The sequence below is a fragment of the Heterodontus francisci genome, chromosome 25 (assembly GCF_036365525.1).
Source record: "Heterodontus francisci isolate sHetFra1 chromosome 25, sHetFra1.hap1, whole genome shotgun sequence".
Taxonomy (NCBI): domain Eukaryota; kingdom Metazoa; phylum Chordata; class Chondrichthyes; order Heterodontiformes; family Heterodontidae; genus Heterodontus; species Heterodontus francisci.
Window position 1 is genome coordinate 50,827,391 of NC_090395.1, and position 21,843 is coordinate 50,849,233.

General features: G+C 41.8%; 1 protein-coding gene across 4 annotated transcripts in view; it reads right to left on the reverse strand.

Annotated features, from left to right (window-relative positions):
- LOC137383867 (TBC1 domain family member 22B-like) overlaps nucleotides 1-21,843 on the reverse strand; it is a 509,534-nt gene that overhangs the window by 147,468 nt on the left and 340,223 nt on the right. For all 4 annotated transcript variants that reach the window (XM_068057201.1, XM_068057200.1, XM_068057198.1 and 1 more), the window contains one exon: nucleotides 10,603-10,678. In XM_068057201.1, the coding sequence (XP_067913302.1) occupies nucleotides 10,603-10,678 (76 nt within the window). The remainder of the gene's footprint in view (nucleotides 1-10,602; nucleotides 10,679-21,843) is intronic.

Consider the following 21,843-nt stretch of genomic DNA (forward strand, 5'->3'; position numbering starts at 1 on the left):
AAATGTTTAATCGATATTTTTTCATAATGTTTACTCCTAGTCTAAAGATTATGTTTCAATCCCCGAACTTTATCTGAACTTCATCATAAAAGTTAATTTCCTTACAATTTTGTCACCTATGCAAATTCCAACTGAAAACAGATTCCAAAATTGCAACACTCGTATCAGAACAAGCTAGTAAGGCAACCAGGGAAGTGACACTGAAATTCTGACATCAAAGCAGAACAAAGCACAAATAAACTTACAGTGACATCACAGTGAAGGTTAATTTTAAAAGCGGTCATTGAACAAAAGATGAAATAGAATGCCAGTTCCGATGTTAAACATATCACAAAACACTCAGCCAGTCACGTTTTATGTCACAAGGCAAACTGCTAAGGATGGCAAATTCAGAGCCAGGCTCCTTGAGGTCTGAATGAGACAATAATCAACTTGAAGGAGAGAATTTTTAGTGAAAAATTAAACCTGACACATATTAATTTAACCTGAGAAGGCACATATTTTCATTTATATTGCATAATGTAGCTATCATCAGCTAATCAAGATTTAGTCGAGTTTTACTCTGTTCTTGATAATATTGTGACTTTTTCAAATAAACAATGTGAACAAGAGCTTTATCTGGATGGTTGATGCAATTACACCATAAATAAAAGTAATCAGTTAAAATCAGTGATGGAATGATTCTCTGCAACAGGTTAACATGTTGTTATGTTGGCTATTCTTGCAGTGTCCTGACAGTACTACGTAGCTACTGGTGGAATCTGTGATGCAATGGCGCTCTACAACAAGTGAACTCGTCAGCAAATTGACCACCTCTTTTTGAGAGACTTTCTGCATTACTACAAAATTGTTCTGGCATCATTAATGATGATAATATTGTTAATGTTAACTACATAAAGAATATTTTCATTTTCAGATCAAATAATCAAAGCCTTATAATTGAAAGGCAAGTTCACCTGTATTAGCGAAAAATAACCCATGCGTGTAACAGATCTTGGCCTGCTATTTTTAACATGGGCGTTAAGCCATTCATTTTAATTGGGCTAATGCTTCTGCTAAAAAATGGCAGACACAGGAATTTACTTTAAATGTGTTACAGTAATTTCTAGGTTTATATTCTCAAACTGGAATTAACTATTATCTGTCAAATTATTGATCAAATAAAAATTCCACCTTCCTGTTCAAATTTCTATCCTGCACTGTTCTACTTTAGACTTCTGTCTGTCTCACGAGCTGCCCATTTTTTGCCACAGGCACTGTATTTTTGAGTCATTTCCAACAGTCAATTTGTGCCAACTAGCAGACTCCAAAAAAGGGGGAAAACTCAATGGCTCAATTTTGCTACTGCTGTGGTTGCTAAGCAACAGCATGGCTGTCGTATGTTACTTTTGCTGAGACTGTTCATTCCAAAGCAGTTCACTGCTGCCTGAGAGTTTCACCTCACACAAGCAAATGGGTGTTCCAGATGCCACAGCATTCCTAACCAATTTACAAAAATAAAGACATCACCTTATTCAAGGCTGGAATCAAGTCCCACAGATGAATGTCTATTCAACTTTCAAGATATCTAAAAATGCTTTTGTAAACACTACTGCTCATTACAAATGTAAGCGTTTGGAACAAAACTGTACTTCAGCTGCATTATTCTCTGAGCAAACTGACAATTACACCATCTGAACTGCTAGAAGTTTAATTAGACCATATTCGTTGTGGTCCTTGTGATTAAACTAAGAAACATCTGGCATTCACTTGGCATGTTCCTTGGCAAGCTGGCCGAGACTGGGAACTCTCTCTGAATACAAACAGCATGCCAAATAGCATAATTTAAAACTCTTTTAGAAATACATACTGTATGATATTATGATGAAAATTATTCAACATGAAAACTCCAACTAGTTTCGGTTTAAGGGATTTATGGCCCAGTTAAGAATCTAGTGGCATTGCTCTTCAGTATTTGTAGGACAAATACTCTCCCAGCCCTGAGGGGGAAACTGCTGATATTTTTGGGGAAGAATATCAAGGACAAGGTTATATCTTCTTTTCTCTATATATTAGCAGGTTAATACAATGACTTCATATTTCAATAATGCATCTTGTCATGAAAACCACACTTGCCAAAGTGAGACGTGTTGGTTTTGTCATATGGAACATTAATTTTGACCTGTTGCTGGACTGAAAAAAGGGCTTGGTTTAAAAGACCACTGAAACATGGCTGTGCATTTTGCATTCTAAAAGACATTTGAAAAAAGGAGACAATGGGAACTGCTCACCGATTCAATTAACGAAGATTGGTCTGGGCAACCGCAATCCACATCTTATCTGTGTAAGAGACAGCACTACAACCCCACCACCGAGACCTTTGAAATCCATACCACAGGAGGGGTTGTCCCAAGTAAGAAGTCAGTCAAATGACTAACTTGCTGGCCAACTTGGAGTTTTGAATTGTGCTCACAAGAGAGTTGGAAAGGAAACTGCAATTTGAAGACAACAGAGAAGGAAGGTCTCTCCCTCTTTCTCTCTAACGAAGTTCCAGAGGATTCACTGAAGCCATTCAAACCTCATGAGAAGACCTCTGCAACTAAACAAGTTTGTAAGTGTGTACTGGGCCCCCATGAGAACTGCACGACAACTACAATCAAAGATTTTACATCAAACACAAAAGCCAGTAACCAAACTCCAGCTATTACTTTAATCCTTTCCCTTCTTTCTCCTCCTCTGTCTATTTGCGTGTGTTTATCACGTATGCATACTAGTGTGGTCTCGTCGCATATTTCTAGTAGTTTCAACTGAATTAGTGTTTTAAGGTGAATAAACCTACACCTTTCTTGTTTAAATATAAGAAAACCTGTCAGGTTGATATCTTTGCCATGACAATTAGAGAGCGGTGAACAAGCATTCACTGAGGGGAAGCTAAAAACACAGTGTATAAAAAATTAAACTCTGTTACGGCCAAACTAGTCAAAGGCTGAGAGGGGAGCCCTAGACCCCTTTCCCACCTGGTCATAGCAATCTGTTCAACAGAAGTCCCACAAGTTAACCATGATGCACTTGAATTTGCAATTTTCTTCATCGACGGATTTTTGGTGATTGATACACTGGTGATTAATACACATAGAAAAAGAATTCATCAGCCAGCAGCCTATTGATTTATAAATTAGCATAAAGCTGTGAGCTCTGAGACCCTAGAATAATTGAGAAGTTTGGCCAGCCAAGCTGCTGGCTGAAAGAAGCTTTTTGTAACTTCTTTCTGGGTTTGATCCAACTCCAGATAAGACAAACACAAAATGAGCCCTGCTTAAAGTTTGCAATGTAAGAAATTCACTCTGGATGACCTCTGCGATTGTAGTAGGTGAAGTGCCCTCCATTTGATCACTGTATAATCTCGAAGTGATGGTCTGGATACTTTTATGTGCCTTTAATTAAGTATCCTTATAAAGTATGAGCTATTAATACATACAAAACTCATGGTCAGGATATTGAAAAAGCAACTCTGCCACTCCCCAGGTTTCTTTCATAGATAACCGAGTGTTCTTTCTCCCCCTCCTCCCAAATCACTGGATGTACTATGAAATATGGTGATGTCAAAATGGGGTCGAAATGACTTAGACAATCTTAACTACCATTACTGATGTTGGGAACAGATTGGTATCGACACCCATGATGTAAGGCTTTCAGTGGCTTATACAACAGAATCAAATCTCTGCAGGTAATGTGGTTGTGGAGCATTGAAAATGAGAGAAAGCTCTGTGGGCCAATTTGATGGGTCTCTTGAGTTTGCTCATGAAAGCAGTCACCAATTCTCCTTCCTGCATTTCAGCAGTTGCTAACGTACATCTTTATGCATTCCTTGAACACTTTCTCAGAACATGCACGTAACTGGAGATACCACTGTTAGAAGGTTGTTCTGTACCTGAACCAAGCCCCAAGGTCAAATTTTGACAAACTGGGTTTTTTGTGAAACAAACTTGCTCAAAACACTAAAGTCTCAGGTATACAGGCTAAATTTTAAGCAGGGCTCATTTTGTATTTGTCTTATCTGGAGTTGGAACAAACCCAGAATGTTGTTACAAAAAGCCTCTCACAGCCAACAGCTTGGCTGGCCAAACTTCTCAACTATTCTAGGGTCTCAGAGCTCACAGCTTTATGCTAATTTATAAATCAATAGGCTGCTGGCTGATGAATTCTTTTTCTCTGTGTATCAATCACAAGCGTATCAATCACCAAAAATCCAGAGCTATCAAAATAAATTATATTTTCTTACCCATTGAACAGCAGGAACATAAAATGCTTGATGGCAAGAGGAAAGAATTGAAGAGGGACTTTGTGGAATACTATATAAAGCACATAGGATTGGGAAGTCAAATACAGCGTGAAAATATTTTCAAAAGAGCAAGTATCACACAGTTGCGACTTTCCCTGTTTGGCTTGATTTATCCATGAAGTGAATAATGAATTAAATAATGATGAAAAGAGAAAGAAAAATGTTACTTTTTCTAACCAACATCTGTCCAAATAGAAAACAACAGTATTTTGTATTTTGCATCATTAGCAGAATTTTTGGATAGAAGAAATATGCCCTTGAAAATCTTCAGGATGCAAGTTCACAAGAAAGATGTAATAGGCTTGGAAAAAGGGCAAAGCATATTTAGCAGCATCTGGGATGTTACGTGTTGGTTGTCGCCAGTATTTGGTGCACTCGAGGATGTAGGATCAGTAGGCAGGCAACAAATTTTCACGTGGTAGGCAAACACTAGTGCCAATGCGGTGTATTTCAGTACCTGAAAGCTCTGCACAGCCAGAAAATTCGACACTTGCCCACGGGTGGCAAGTAGCTTGCCCAGACTCCCAGCGACACTCTCCTCACCTTGTTATTGGATAAATAAACATTTTTTCAAAAAAAATTGCACTTTTCTTTGGGGATCTAGACTGCTTTACTGGCATGGGCACACACTGGTAGAACATAAGGAATAGAAGGTGGTCATATGGCCCCTCAAGACTCTTCTGCCATTCAATAAGATCACGGCCTCAATTTTACTTTCCCGTCTGATCCCCATTTCCTTTGATTCTCATAGTATCCAAAAATCTATTTGATTTCCGTTTTGAATACACTCAGCAGCTGAGTACCCACAGCCTTCTGCAGTGGAGAATTCCAAAGATTCACAACCCTCCGATTAAAGAAATTTCTCATCTCAATCCTAAATGGTTGACCACCTATCATGAGATTTTAACTCACTCAAACCCATTCACATACACAGAGATAAAACTGGGCCCTATGACTCCTAGTTCTTCGCCAGGGTAAGTAGCATCAACCCTGTCAAACCCTCTAAGGATTTTATATATTTCAATCGGGTATCTCTGATGACGTTACCTGCCGGCTGCATTGTCAATAATCACTTTGTAAAAAAAAATCATAAGCAAAATAGCAGTGGATCAACACTATTTGTGTAAAACTTGTGTGGTACAGTTAAAAATTCAAAATAAATCGACATTGTAAGAGAGGAGGTTTGGTTTGTCACAAGGTTCATTTAAAAAAAAAATGAAGTCTGAAGTATTGTATACGCTCATCCAAACATTTGTAATTTCATGACCTTCACTGTGAAAAACTTACTGTCGCCTGAGAACATAAAATGGTCCACTTAAATTGGGAACAGTAATTACAGAATTGATAGGAAGGAAATGTTACTTCTTTGGAGTCCATCCTTCACGATAATGTGGCTTTCTAAAAAGGTTCATAGAGGGTGAAATGTATTCACTTGTATATAGCTTTCAAAGCATTGCTAAAAGTAAAAAAAAGTCTGTTCTCAAAAGAAGATACATGGGGCTGAAATTTACGCACTGCTGCAGTCGTAAGGCCGCACTCTGCGGAGCCGCCGCAATATTCAACGGGGTGGCTCATTTAAATGGCCGGGGCGGACCACCCAACCCAATGACGTGGAGAGGGTGGGCTGTCCGTTCTCAGCAATGGCGTCCAGTGCCATTGTGCAGACACTGACACCATTTTTAAAGGGCTTCAAGCCCCACATGGCCATTTAAAATTTAAAGGGACATTTTTAATGAAAAAGTAAATAATTTGATCCTGATCCTCTCCCAGCCCCCCAATAATGATAGAATTAAGTACCTGTTCCCAACACCACCACCCCCCCCTATCCCCCCAAAACACTTACCTGGTGCACCTGACCGTCCCCCTGCAAAGTTCATAAACTCTAAACTTGACCCCTTCCCACCATCCCCTCGATCAATTAAATTACTCTGATGCTGCTCCACCCACCACCACCCCCCCACCCCCAGCACAAAGAAACTTAGCTGCTCCCCCTCCCGACCAGTGTTCCACCTCAGATCTACGGACATAAATTCTAAGGCGTGGGAGTGCCGGCCACCGGCACCAATATCGGAGCGGAACAGACGGCAGGAGCGGGTAAGTAATTAATTCCTTCATTTGCATTTCTTAAAATATGTAAATTTGGCTCCTGTTGCTAAGTGGTTTGGGGGAGGGGAGGGCACCACAAGGCCTCGCTACCGCCGGCAATATCGGGCCAGGCCTTCCTGGCCTCTGCCAGAGGCATTTTCCGCGCCCCCCCGCCATGACCCCTGACATCGGGGGGGGGGGGGGCGGCATGGATAGTAGACATGGATATGCCATGTGAATATGATTATTTGGAATCACACTGCCCAAGGGTGGCACTTCACTCATTTTCATTTGCTCACTATTCAGAAATGCACACCCAATTCCCAATTTTCCACATGTAGCTAGTGACTGATGTATTCGGCGACACTGAGCTGGATCCTGTCCTCAGTATTCCGATGGATTTGTTCCCACTTGTCCAGCACATGGTAAATCATACAAAGCACAGAAAGAGGCCACTCGACCCATCATGTCTGAGCCAGCTGAAAAATGAGCCACCCAGTCTAATCCCACCTTCCAGCATTTGGTCCGTAGCCCTGCAGGTTTTGGCACTTGAGGTGCATATCCAGAGACCTTTTAAATGAATTGAGGGTTTCTGCCTCCATTACCCTTTCGGGCAGTTCCAGACCCCCACCACCCTCTGGGTGAAAACAGTTTTCCTCATCTCCCCTCTAATCTTTCCACCAATCACTTTAGATCTATGCCCCCAGTCACTGACTTCTCTGCGAAAGTAAATAGCCCCTTCACATTCTGAATTGAGGTGACCAGAACCGCACACAGTACTCAAGTTGTGGCCTAACCAATGATTTATACAGTTCCAGCATAACCTCCCTGTTCTTCTATTCTATATCTCGGCTAATAAAGGAAAGGATTCCATATGCCTTCTTAACCATCTTATCGACCTGTCCTGCTACCTTCAGGGATCTGTGGACGTTCACTCCAAGGTCCCTCACCTCCTCTACATCTCTCAGTATTCTCCCATTAATCGCGTATTCCTTTGCTTTGTTTGACCTCCCGAAATGCTCACCTCAAGACCTCTTCGGGCTGAATTCCATTTGCCATGTCTCTGTCCACCTGGCCAGTCCAGGTTATGCAATTATGCTCCACGCTCTCAACCACATGGCCAATCTTTGTGTCATCTGCAAACTTCTTGATCATGCCCCCTACATTTATGTCCAACTTGTTAATACATACCAGAAAAAGCAGGGGACTCAGTACTGAGCCCTGCGGAGCGCTACTGGAAACAGCCACCCAGTCGCAGAAACATCAGTCAACAATTGGCAAGTAACATTCGCGCCACACAAGTGCCAGGCAATGACCATCTCCAACAAGAGAGAATCTAACCATCTCCCCTTGACATTCAACGGCATTACCATCACTGAATCCCCCACTATCAACATATTAGGGGCTACCATTGACCAGAAACTGAACTGGAGTAGCCATATAAATACCATGGCTACGAGAGCAGGTCAGAGGCTAGGAATCCTGAGGCGAGTAACTCACCTCCTGACTCCCCAAACAAGGCACAAGTCAGGAGTGTGATGGAATACTCTCCACTTGCCTAGATGGGTGCAGCTCCAACAACACTCAAGAATCTCAACACCATCCAGGACAAATCAGCCCGCTTGATTGGCACCCCATCCACAAACATTCACTCCCTCCACCACCGACGCACAGTGGCAGCAGTGTACACCATCTACAAGATGCACTGCAGCAATGAACCAAGGCTCTTTAGACAGCACCTTCCAAACCCGTGACCTCTACCAACTAGAAGGACAAGGGCAGCAAATACATGGGAACACCACCACCTGCAAGTTCCCCTCCAAGTCACACACCATCCTGACTTGGACCTATATCGCCGTTCCTTCACTGTCGCTGGGTCAAAATCCTGGAACTCCCTTCCTAACAGCACTGTGGGTATAACTACCCCAAATGGACTGCAGCGGTTCAAGAAGGCAGCTCACCACCACCTTCTCAAGGGCAATTAGGGATGGGCAATAAATGCTGGCCTGGCCAGTGACACCTATGAATGAATAAAAACAAAAAAAATTACCCTTCGTTTCCTGCCACTGAGCCAATTTTGTATCCACTTTGCTACATTTCCCTGGATCCCATTGGCTTTCATTTTTTTAACCAGTCTACCATGTGGGACCTTGTCAAAAGCCTTAAAGCAAATAAACTGTAGGTAGAAATCAAACAAAAACAAAAATGTTGACCGATGTTAACTTGTCTGATTTCTCCAGATGCTGAGTGACATGAATGTTTCCAATATTTTCTGTATTTGTTTCATATAGTAAATTGATTTTGTCACATATTTCCCCATCTAAGGAAAGTGTATCATTCCTCAGGTAAGGAGACCAGAACTGTACACATTACTCCACATGTGTTTTTATCAAAGCCCTATATAATTGCAGCAAGACTTACTCTTATACTCCAAACCTCTCTTAATTTCCTAATTATTGCTGTACCTGCAAGTTAACTTTCTGTCGTTCATGTACGAGGACACCCAAATCCCTCTAAATACCAATAATTTTCTCTTACCTTTTAAAAAATATTCTGCTTTTCCTTTCTTCCTACGAAAGTGGATAGCCTCACACTTCCCACGTTATACTCCATCTACCACCTTCCTGCCTAATGGCTTAACTGGTTGGTCGACAACACTTTGTACCCTTTTTACCTCATATTCACAGCTTGCTTTCTCGTTGAGCTTTGCATCATTAGCAAACTTGGATATATTACACTGGTCCCTCATCTAAGTCAATGATATAGATTGTAAATAGCTGAGCCCAAGCACTGATACTTGTGGCACTCCACTAGTTACACCCTGTCATCCTGAAAATGGCATGCTTGTTATCACTCAAATAAAAGCAAAATACTGCTGATGCTGGAAATCTGAAATAAAAACAAGAAATGCTGGAAATACTCAGCAGGTCTGGCAGCATCTGTGGAGAGAGAAGCAGAGTTAACATTTCAGGTCAGTGACCATCAGAACTGGCAAATATTAGAAACGTAAAATGTTTTAAGCAAGTAAAGTGGGGGTGGAGCAAGAGATAACAAAAGATGTGTTGATAGGACAAGGTCACAGAGAATAACTGACCAGAAGGTCATGGAGCAAAGGCAAACGGTATGTTAATGACCTTCTGGTCAATTATTCTCTGTGACCTTGTCCTATCAACACCTTCTCTTTTATTATCTCTTGCCCCACCCCCACTTTACTTGCTCAAAACATTTTACATTTCTAATATTTGCCAGTTCTGATGGTCACTGACCTGAAATGTTAACTCTGCTTCTCTCTCCACAGATGCTGCCAGGTCTGTTGAGTATTTCCAGCATTTCTTGTTTTTATTGCTTGTTACCACTCTTTGTTTTCTGTCCGTTAACGAATCCTCAATTTAAATTAATATATGATCCAGCAATCTCGTGCAACAAACTATTGTGTGGCACTTTATCGAATACCTTCTGAAAATCCCAATATCCATCATCCAATGGTTCTTCCTAACATCTATCCTCAAAAACACAATTTATGTATGTAAATGAAAGTTTTAGTGTAAAACCAAGTCTGGTGTCAAGATATTTTATGCTGACAGTGTTAGTAAATCAGATGTCTAATTATTTCAAATTACTTGCTGACCATTTAATGCTGTTTTGAATGTCTAGGGGATGCAACCAAAATTTAAAGAGACTGAAAATAGCATGATTGACAGCTCCCTGAGAGAAATAAAAATAAAATGAAAGGTTCATGTGCAAAATACACTCTAAACTAATAGAATGTTTAGTGAGTATTGATAAAAGTCTGAATTATTGTCTTAAGAAATGCTAACTAATCTCTTTCTACTACATTTTAGGTTTCCCTAGCAAACAAGAAGCATTTAGGGAGTGAAACAGAAATATTTGAAATGCTGACAAAGCAAGACTGCTTACTGGCAACAAAGGAATTTCTGTCGTGGAAACTACCTGATCCAATTAGATGCTTTTCGCTTCTTTACATTTCATCAGCTGGAGCAAGATGGCAAACCAATGAACAGTACATAGTAAATCAAAATGCCAAATTTTACCAGTATAGCCTCATAGCCTCACTAAAATATATTTTTACAGACTAATTTAAAGCCTATGATAACAATGATAGCTTGGCAGAAGTATAAACATGGTTATCACTCCAGTGATATATTCTGGCATTAGATAAAATTCTCCAAACTCACCATCAATTCGACTGATGAGTTCTTCAAGTGCTTTCACTTTCTTCTGAATCCCTGGCTGTGCAAAAGTGTAATTGTCCTTTAGAGAAATAAGAAATACAAATTTTTAAAAATAATGCTGCCGCATTTAGGCATTATTAACTGCCAGCTATTTGTAATATTCAGCTCACTGCTGGAAGAGGAGGAACATAATGCTAGATTTGGATGTACCTCCACTGTACATAACTCTTTGAGTTACCAGAATGTACCAATTGGTTCACTACTGTCCTTCAGGGAAGGGAACCTGCTATCCCTACCTGACCTACGTGTAACTCCAGTTTTCACAAAATGGTTGATTCTTAATGTCACCTGAAATGGCTGAGTTATAGTTCACGACAACAGTCAACCACCACTTTCTTACAGCAATATGGATGGGTAATTTGAGCTTGCCAACAGTGGCTTCATCCCGGGAAATAAACAAAAGAAAAATTATAAGCAACCTAATTCTTTAATTGACACCAAGCGATCACTACCATATATGCTCACAGTACTAGGAAAAGCCAATAAGAAATATTTACAAATGTTAAAAGTACTAACTATATGTACAATCCAGAAAAGTCAAGAGTTTGAAGATATAGCTAAACCTTGCAATCCTGTCTGAGCCTAAGCAGGTTTCCATTTTGTAAAGTGTGGGAAGAAATCACCCCTGGTTTGATTCATGAGGAAAGAGGTTGTTTGAATCCTTTTCCTTCTCACTGTGGGAAAATGAATGAATTTAACACTCTAAATTTATTTTGGGGAGCAAGACATGTCAGACTATGTGTGTTTCTATATGAAAAAGTGCAAAATTATAAAGAATTTTAAAGATACTACAAACTTATTCTTTCACAGTTGAAGAAAAGATGTCAAAAGATATCAAAGGTTTTTTTGCGGGATCACGCACCACAGTCATTTTCTTAGTTTATGAATGACGTTTTCAAGCATGTAAACACCCATTGCACACTGTATAGGAACTTAAAAGACTGTTAACTGGTTCATCAGTGTCTAACATATACAACACCTGAGAAAAAAGTACATCTGGAGCAATTAAACAAAACACTTTTACAAGACAATTACAATAAATGATAATTCCTAATTAATCAAAATAAGGTTAGGGTAATCTCCCCTCACCTTACAACCCTCTGAAATATCTTTGCTCATCTAATTTTGACCTCTTGAGCATCCCTGATTTTAACTACTCCATCACTGATGGCCGTGCCATCAATTGCCCAGGCCCTAAGCCCTGGAATTCCCTTCCTAAATCTCTCCGCCTCTCTACGTCTCTTTCCTCTTTTAAGAAGCTCCTTAAAACTTACTACTTTGACCAAACATTTCGCCATCTGCCCCAATATTGCCTTTTTGGTGTCAAATTTTGCTTTATATTGCTCTTGTGAAGCGCCTTGAGACGTTTTACTACATTAAAGGCGCAATATAAATATTGCTACAAGAGACCACATTTTTGTTAAAACTTGGAAATCTATATTTTTAAAAACTAAAAAAATTTCACGGACATTGAAACATCTGGAGATAGCTGAACTTTATGGATTTTTAAAAACAATTCAAGGTCAACAAGAGGTTCCTGGTTTTGACCAGTAAACAAATATCGGAAATCAGGTGATTTCAAGGAAACCACAGAGCATTTTGACCCAAGAGCTACCCTTTGTTGTGACAAGAGAGAATTTATGATTGCCATGGGACTTGCTTGGAAAAATTTCAGTTTCACTTTGAACTGTTGAAAGATGCTGGTTTTGGACTAAAAGCAGGCAATTGGAATTTGTTATTGACCTGCCAGGAAATCAGTAGAAAAAAGATAACTATGACTGCTCTTTGAAGAATCCTTGCTCTTGAAAAACAAAAGTTTGTATGAAGTTGCACTGTTGCCTCCTGCATTTATTTGAAGAAACCCTGAATATCTGCAGAAACCTTGCATTTTTAAAAGTACTTTTGCATCGAATGTGTAACAGAGAATGGACACCTGTTGCTGCACACCTGATTGAAGACCTATGTGAAGCTTCTGCAGTTGAATTTCTTTGAATGCCTACCCAAAACAGACTACTCCTCATGCTCGCCGGGAAAGACTCCTCGTTGCCGTAAATATTCGACTTTGAGACACCTCACCAAGCCAAAGAACTCCATTCCCGATCTTTTCAGACTAAGTTTCTTTTTATTCCTTCTAGTTATTTGTAGCAGCTGTAAACAAAAATCCCTTTTTTCCGGTTAACCAGTTTTTGGATGTATGTGCGTGTGGGCTAGGTTAAAAATACAGAGCTTTAATATGTCATTTCACGTATGTATTTACTTCATTATTGGTGAAGAATTGATTTTATAATAAATGGAAAATTTTGTTGTTTATTAAAGAAAGCTGGTTGGTGTGATTTATTCTGAGGACAAATAGAGTATCTAATTGGCTGTTTCGGTAAGTGGGAAAATATATTGATATGCTGTGGCCTGTGGAGAAGTGGGACTGAATTAACAGTGCATTCTTCCCGCCTCGGTCGTAACATATTAATTGGGGGCTCGTGTTGCCATTAAGATGGCAAAAAAGGCTATTCTTGCTGCATATGAGTTAGGCTCTGAAGCTTACTGACAGAAGTTTCCAAATCTCTGGAGATTGGCTGGGCACACTTATACAGAATTTGAGAGGGTAAAGCAAATTAATTTTGATCATTGGATACAGACATTAAAGATGGTAGCCACATTGGAGAACCTTAGAGAACTGATTCTCCTGGAAGAATTTAAAAATTCACTCCCTCCAATAGCGAGAACTTATGTAGAGAACCAACAGGTTTTAAGGTCCAGACAGGCAGCAGAAATTGATGATTTTGAGCTTGTGTATAAGCTCAAACCCTTTGTTCATCACCCCAACAAACCCGAGATGGATAGAAGGTGGGAGAGTGAAAGGAAGGCAAGTAGCCGGGGACAAGAAAGAACAGCTGGGAACGCCCCAGGATCCCCTCCTCGGGCTAGAAAAGAGGGTGCTGAGGGCGGAAGTGAGATCCGCAAGCCGATGTGTTATCGTTGTCACAGGTGGGACATCATCGTTCAGAATGCTGGAAGTTGCGAGATAACCCATGGGACTTGTTTGGGTACACAAAGTTAATGCAGAGAAAGGGGCTCTGACTGAGAGTACAGCACATCAGGTTGTAGCTTTGATGGCAACTATAAAACCAAATACAGAAACCAATATGAGTGCAGGGGTTGAGAATAAGATACCTGAAAGTTATAGGAACTTCTTTTCTAAAGTAAAAATAACTCCTTATCGCTTAAGCAAAGCTATAGTTATACTTAGGGATACAGGAGCAACCCAAACTCTCTTGCTGGGGAAAGGTATAACATTTCCACCAGAGAGCGCACTGAATGCTAAAGTTTTATTGAATGGTATTGGTGGGGAATATATACCCGTACCTTTGTATCAGGCGCTCCTAGAGAGTGACCTAATGTCTGGGACGGTAACTAAAGGAGATGTCCAAAGTTTGCCAGTTTCTGAGAGAATGATTTGGCCAGAGCAAAAGTATTACTTTCTCCCGTAGTCACAGAGAAACCAAGTGACATTAAAGAGACAGAAGAGTTACAGGAAAAAGTTCCATTGTCGGAAGTAAAATTGGCACCACAGACAGATAGCCAAATATCTGAAACTTTCTTTGGAGATTCAGATAATCTAAATGAAATGTTTAATAAATCGTCTCTGATCACAGCACAGCAAGCTGATCCAGAGTTAAATAAAGTGACACAATCAGCTCAGACAGAAGCTGAGTCAAAATGAGTTCCAGAAGGCTATTATGTTAAAGATATGTTTTTGGTGAGGACTTGGATACCGCCTCTTAGACCTGCGGACGAACAATGGACGGTTGTTCAAGAGGTAGAGGTGCCACCTAAGTATCGCCAGTAATTATTAAGTTTAATGCATGAAATTCCTGAAGCAGGACATAAGTGATGGAAGGTGTCGTCAACAGTGCTATCAAGTGGCACTTGCTCAGCAATAACCTGCTCACTGACGCTCAGTTTGGGTTCCGTCAAGGCCACTCAGTTCCTGACCTCATTACAACCTGGGTTCAAACATGGACAAAAGAGCTGAACTCAAGAGGTGAGGTGAGTGACTGCCCTTACCATCAAGGCAGCATTTGACTGAGTATGGCATCAAGGAGCCCTAGCAATACTGGAGTCAATGGGAATCGGGGGAAAACTCTCCGCTGGTTGGTGTCGTACCTAGCGCAAAGGAAGATGGTTGTGGTTAATGGAGGTCAATCATCTGAGCTCCAGGACATCACTGCAGGAGTTCCTCAGGGTAGTGTCCTAGGCCCAACCATCTTCAGCTGCTTCATCAATTACCTTCTTTCAATCATAAGGTCAGAAGTGGGATGTTCGCTGATGATTGCACAATGTTCAGCACCATTTGTGACTCCTCACAGACTGAAGCAGTCCGTGGAGAAATGCAACAAGAACGGACAATATCCAGGCTTGGGCTGGTAAGTGGCAAGTAACCTTCGCGCCACACAAATACCAGGCAATGACCATCTCCAACAAGACAGAATCTAACATCTCCCCTTGACATTCAATGGCATTACCATCACTGAATCCCGCACTATCAACATCCTGGGGGTTACCATTGACCAGAAACTGAACTGGAGTAGCCATATAAATACCGTGGCTACAAGAGCAGGTCAGAGGCTAGGAATCCTGCGGAGAGTAACTCATCTCCTAACTCCCCAAAGCCTGACCACCATCTACAAGGCACAAGTCAAAGTGTGATGGAATACTCACCACTTATCTGGATGGGTGCAGCTCCAACCTCACTCAAGAAGCTCGACACCATCCAGGACAAAGCAGCCCGCTTGGTTGGCACCCCATCCACAAACATTCACTCCCTCTACCACCGCGCACAGTGGCAGCATGTGTACCATCTACAAGATGCATTGCAGCAACGCACCAAGGCTCCTTAGACAGCACCTTCCAAATCCGCGACCTCAACCACCTGGAAGGACAAGGGCAGCAAATGCATGGGACCATCACCACCTGCAAGTTCCCCTCCAAGCCGCACACCATCCTGACTTGGAAATATATTGCTGTTCCTTCACTGTCGCTGGGTCAAAATCCTGGAACTCCCTTCCTAATATCACTGTGGGTGTACCTACCCCACATGGACTGCAGCGGTTCAAGAAGGCAGCTCACCACCACCTTCTCAAGGCTAATTAGGATGGGCAATAAATGCTGGCCTAGCCTGAACGCCCACATCCCATGAATGAATAAAAAAATATGGGGATCCGGAAGACCAAATCACGTGTAAGTTGGCATTATTACTGGCCAGGTCTTACAAGGGATGTGGTGCAGTTTTGTAAAACATGCCATACGTGCCAGATTGTGGGAAAACTAAAACCTGCCATAACACCAGCACCTCTAATTCCCATACCAGTTATTGGGGCAACATTTAGTGAGGTGTTGGTAGACTGCATAAGACCCTTGCTGAAAACAAAAGAGGGACACCAATATATACTCACTATCATGGATACAGCTACTAGATTCCCAGAGGCCATTCTCGAGGACATTTACTGATAAGGTAGTGGTAGAGAAGTTAAACCAATTTTTTACAAGATATGGATTATGATTGAAGTCAGATTTAGCCAGATCAAGATTCCAATTTTATGTCTAAAATATTTCAAGAATTTATGGGTAATTTGGGTATCACACAGTTAAAGTCTTCAGCATACCAACCACAGACACAGGAAGCTTTAGAAAAATACCATCAAACTCTCAAAACAATAATTAGGGCAAACTGTCATGAATATCCCCATGATTGGGAGAAAGGGCTAGACTTTCTTTTATTTGCCACTAGAGATTCACCGAATGAGTCCACAGATTTTAGTCCTTTTGAATTAGTTTACGGACATGAGATAAGTGGCCCTCTAAAATTAATTAAAGAAAGGTTTTTAGAACAGAGGGATGAATCTTCTGTGCTAGACTATGTATCCATGTTCTGGAAACGGCTTACGAAAACTTGCGGCATCCCAAACCACGATAAAAATATAGGCAGACAAGCATGCAAAGACCTGAACATTTCAACCAGGGGATGAAGTGCTCGTATTATGAACTTTACAGGGTGAACCATTAAAACCACAGTTCAGTGGGCCGTATAAAGTAGTTAAACGAATTGGTTAGGCAAATTATTTGATTAACCCCGATTGCCAGAAAAAGAGTCGACTGTGTCATATCAATATGTTAAAACAGTATTATCGCAGGGAGGATAAGCAAGCACAGGTATGTCAGGTAGTAAGGACTGTGAAGAATGAAAGGGATAGTCAGGATAAGGCAGAAGGAGGCCTAGACAATTCTCAAATTGAACCTCCTACGATCTGGTCAGCTAATACAGAATTGCAAGGAAGATTGGACACCATACTTTCATATTTAGATGCAGAACAATGAGAAGACCTAACCAGGCTTGTTTGCACTGGAGTGCTGACTTGGGGCTGCATTAGAGTGCTAAAGTTGGAGCTTTGTGACTGAGGGAGTTCGGTGAGGAGGGAGCGAGGAGCTCCTTTCATTTCCTACCTGTCCTCAAAGAGCGTGAGGGGAGCCGAGAGCTTCCAAAGAGCACTGCTGACTGATGAATAAGTCACGGTAGGTATTTTTCAAACTGGATTGAATTGTAAGTCATTGTTTTAGCAAGACTTAGTTGATTTTTTTTTATTATAAGAGTCTTCTAAAGTTTTAAATTTAAAGGGTTTAGTCGTGGCAGGAGAGCTTAAAGCCGTGGTTTGCTCCTCTTGCTGCATGTGAGAATCCGGGAACATTTCTAGTCCCTGGGACCAGCATGTGTGCAGGAAGTGTGTCTAGCTGCAGCTCCTGGAAGCTCAGGTTTCAGAGCTGGAACAGTGGCTGGAAACACTGTGCAGCATCTGCGAGTCTGAGAGCATTGTGGATAGCACGTTTAGAGAGGTGGTCACACTGTAGCTGAAGGGACTTGAGGAAGGAAGGGACTGGGTAATCACCAGGCAGTCCAAGAGAAATAGACAGGTAGTTCAGGAGTCCCCTGGGGACCCGCTTGCAAATCGGTATTCCATTTTGGAGGCTGATGAGGCTGGTTCCTCCAGGGAGTGTGGACAGAGTCAAGCTTCTGGCACCACAAGCAGCCTGTCTGCACAGGAAGGGGGAAAGAGAGGAAGAGCAATAGTAATAGGGGATTCTCTAGTCAGGGGAACAGATAGACGCTACTGTGGCCGTCAACGTGACTCCAGGATGGTGTGTTCCCTCCCTGGTGCCAGGGTCCGGGATGTCACTGAACGGCTGCAGGGCATGCTGAAGGGGGAGGGTGATTGGGCAGAGGTCATGGTACATATTGGTACCAATGACCTAGGTAGAAAGAGGTATGAGGTCTTGCATCAAGAATTCAGGGAGTTAGGCAGTAGACTAAAAAGCAGGACCTCTCGGGTTGTAATCTCTGGATTACACCCAGTGCCACGTGCTAGCGAGTACAGAAGTAGGAGAATAGCACAGATGAATGCGTGGCTTAAGGGTTGGTGCAGGAGGGAGGGTTTTAGATTCTTGGACCACTGGGACTGTTTCTGGGGAAGGTGGGACCTGTACAAGCAGGACGTTCTGCATCTGAACCAGAGGATAACTAACATACTTGCTGGTGGGTTTGCTAGTGCTGTTGGGAGGAGTATAAACTAATTTGTCAGGGGGAGGAGATGCAGACTCCTAGCAGAATAGGGACACAGCTAAACACAGGAAAGCAAACAAGTCAGAGGGAATACAGCGGAAGTAAGTTTCAAGGGAGTAAGACCAGGATGGAAGGCCTCTACTTTAATGCCAGGAGTATTACAGGTAAAACGGATGAGTTAAGGGCAAGGATTGACGCGTGGAATTGTGAAAAAGTAGCCAACACGGAGACATGGCTGAGGGAGGGGCAGGATTGGCAACTCAATATCCTGGGATATAGAATCTTCAGGCGAGGCAGGAGGGGGTAAAAGAGGAGGGGGCATTGAAATATTAGTTAAGGAGTCAGTTACTGCAGTAAGGAGAGATGATATCTTGGAGGGGGCATCAAATGAAGTTTTATGGGTAGAGTTTAGGAATAAAAAAGGGACAGCCACATTGCTAGGTGTTTCTTATAGACTCCCAGATAGTCAGCAGGAAATTGAGGAGCAAATATGTGCGCAATTCGTAGAGGTGTGTAAAAATAATAATAGGGCAATTATAGTAGGTGATTTCTACTTTCCCAACATTAATTGGGATAGTCAACGTGTTAAGGGCTTAGATGGAGTGGAGTTCTTAAAATGTATACAGGAGAACTTTTTAGCTCAATATGTAGAGGATCCAACAAGGGAGGGTGCAGTGCTGGACCTAATTCTGGGGAATGAAGCCGGACAGGTGGTTGATATGTTTGGGGGAGCATTTTGGTGATAGCAACCACAACATGGTACAATTTAAGCTTGTTATGGAGAAAGAAATAGACAAGTTGCAAAAAAAGTTTTGGACTGGGGGAGAGCAAAGTTTAGTAAAATAAGGCAGGATCTGGCCAAGGTAGGCTGGAAAGAGTTACTTGGCGGGAAATCTACAGAAGAGCAGTGGGGGGCATTCAAAAAGGAAATGGGGAGGGTACAGGCCCCAACATGTTCTCTCGAGGGTAATAGGTAGCAGCAACAAGCCCAGAGAACCATGGATGACCAGAAACATTCAGGGTACAATGAGAAGGAAAAGAGAGGCTTTTAGCAAATACAAGTAGAGCAAATCAACGGAAGCATTAGTGGAGTACAGAAAGTGTAGGATGGAGCTTAAGAAAGCAATTGGGAAAGCAAAGAGGTGATATGAGAAAGCTCTGGCTGGTAAAAGTAGGGAAAATCCCAAGATATTCTATAAGTATATCAATGGGAAGAGGATAACCAGGGAAAGAGTAGGTCCCATTAGGGACGAAGGGGCAAATCTGTGGGTGGAGCCAGAGGACATTGGTAGGGTGTTGAACAAATACTTCACATCTGTCTTCACCCAAGAGAATGAGATGTAGATATGGAACTCAGAGACTGTGAGGGTCTTGAGCAAATTGTCATAGGGAGTGACAAGGTTTCTTACAAAGATAGATTTGTTAAAGGGATACTGGCAAGTTCCTTTAAAACCCAAAGCTAAAGAAATATCAGCTTTTGTCACACCAGACGGTCTTCACCAGTGTCGAGTGATGCCATTTGGGCTAAAAAAAAAAGCCCCGGTGAAATTTAAAAAAGACTAATGAATCAAGTGGTAGCCAGTGTTCCTAATTGTGTAGTGTATCTTGAAGATGTGTTGGTATACAGTAACACTTGGAAGGAACACTTGAAACAGCTAGAAACTCTGTTTATAAAATTGCAAGCAGCTGATTTAGTGGTAAACCTGGCCAAAAGCGAATTTGCAAAAGCAAGAGTAACCTACCTCGAGCATATAGTAGGGTACAGAGAAGTGTTTCCAAGAATGGCAAAAGTACAAGCTTTGGTGGAGTTCCCTACCCCTAAGACTAAGCGAGCAATCATACGGTAATTGGAGATGTATGGTTTCTACAGAAAGTTTATATCAAATTTCAGCACTGTTGCTGCTCCACTAACAGATTTTTTACAGAAAAAGAAAACCATGGTCGTGTGGTCAAGGGAGTGCCAGGCATATTTTGATAAGCTGAAGGCCATTTTGACTCGGGAACCAATGCTAGGTGCTCCAAATTTCACGAAGCCCTTAAAGGTAGCGATTGATGCTCGTGACCTGGTGGTTGCTGCAGTCCTGTTACAAAAAAATGAATCGGGCATAGAAAGACCAGTGGGATGCACTTCAAAACAATTAAATCGACACCAAAAAAGATATACCACCGTGGAAAAAGAAACGTTCGGTCTATCATTGACTCTTAAACATTTTGAAGCACATGTCTGCCAGGCCTATAGAGAAACACTGATATAGAACATAAGAACTGGGAGCAGGAGCAGGCAATTCAGCCCCTCGAGCTTGTTCCGCCATTCAATACGATCATGGCTGATCTCATCCCGGCCTCAACTCCACTTTCCTGCCCGTGCTCCATAACCCTTCAATCCATTACTAATTAAAAATCTGTCTATCTCCTCCTTAAATTTACTCAATGTCCCAGCATCCACCGCACTCTGGGGTAGTGAGTTCCACAGACTCACGACCCTTTGAGAAGTAATTTCTCCTCATCTCTGTTTTAAATCTGCTACCCCTTATCCTAAAACTATGACCTCTCATTCTAGATTGCCCCACTAGAGGAAACATCCTCTCTACGTCTACTTCATCAATCCCCTTAATCATCTTGTGTAGCTCAATTAGATCTCCTCTCATTCTTCTAAACTCTCGAGAGTAAAGGCCTAAACTGCTCGATATCTCTTCACAAGACAAACCCCTCATCTCTGGAATCAATCTAGTGAACCTCCTCTGAACTGCCTCCAGTGCAACTACATCCCTCCTCAAGTAAGGGGACCAAAACTGTATGCAATACTCCAGGTGTGGTCTCATTAATGCTTTGTACAGTTGCAGCAACACTTCCCTACTTTTACACTCTACTCTTTTAGCAATAAATGCCAAAATTCCATTTGCCTTCCTTATTACCTGCTGTACCTGCATAATAGTTTTCAGCGAATCATGCACAAGGACACCCAGATCCCTCTGCAATGAAGCACTCTGAAGTTTCTCTCCATTTAGATAATAATTTGCCTTTCTATTCGACCAACCAAAATGGATAACCTCACACTTATCCACATTAAACTCCATCTGCCAAATTTTGGCCCATTCACCTAAACTATCCATATCCATTTGTAAATTTCTTATTTCTTTATTGCAACTTACTATCCCACCTATTTTAGTGTCATCTGCAAATTTGGCGATAGTACCTTCTTTCTGTCTCCTTTCAGTCTCCTTTCCGTCTGCGGCTGCCATGCTGAATAATGTAAGAGCTGCGTGGACTCGCACTTGATATGAATTATTATTTGATATAAAAATAAATGGAGGGGAAGTATTTCAGTATTTTGAGACTCTAAGGATGGTTGGAGCCGAGGCCGATGCCGAGTGTTGTGTCCAAAAGCCATGCAGCAGCCTTATGATTTTTTCAGTGAGGAGAACAATCCGAAATGGCGGGGGCTGTTTGTGCCAGCTTTATGCAAGCTTCGAGTGCCAGTACCAGCAGGAATTCGCCGACATTGCGCTGCAGTTGCGCTTCGAGCCGCATCAGAGTACCTGAACGAAGTCAGGTACAACAAAGGCAAGGTC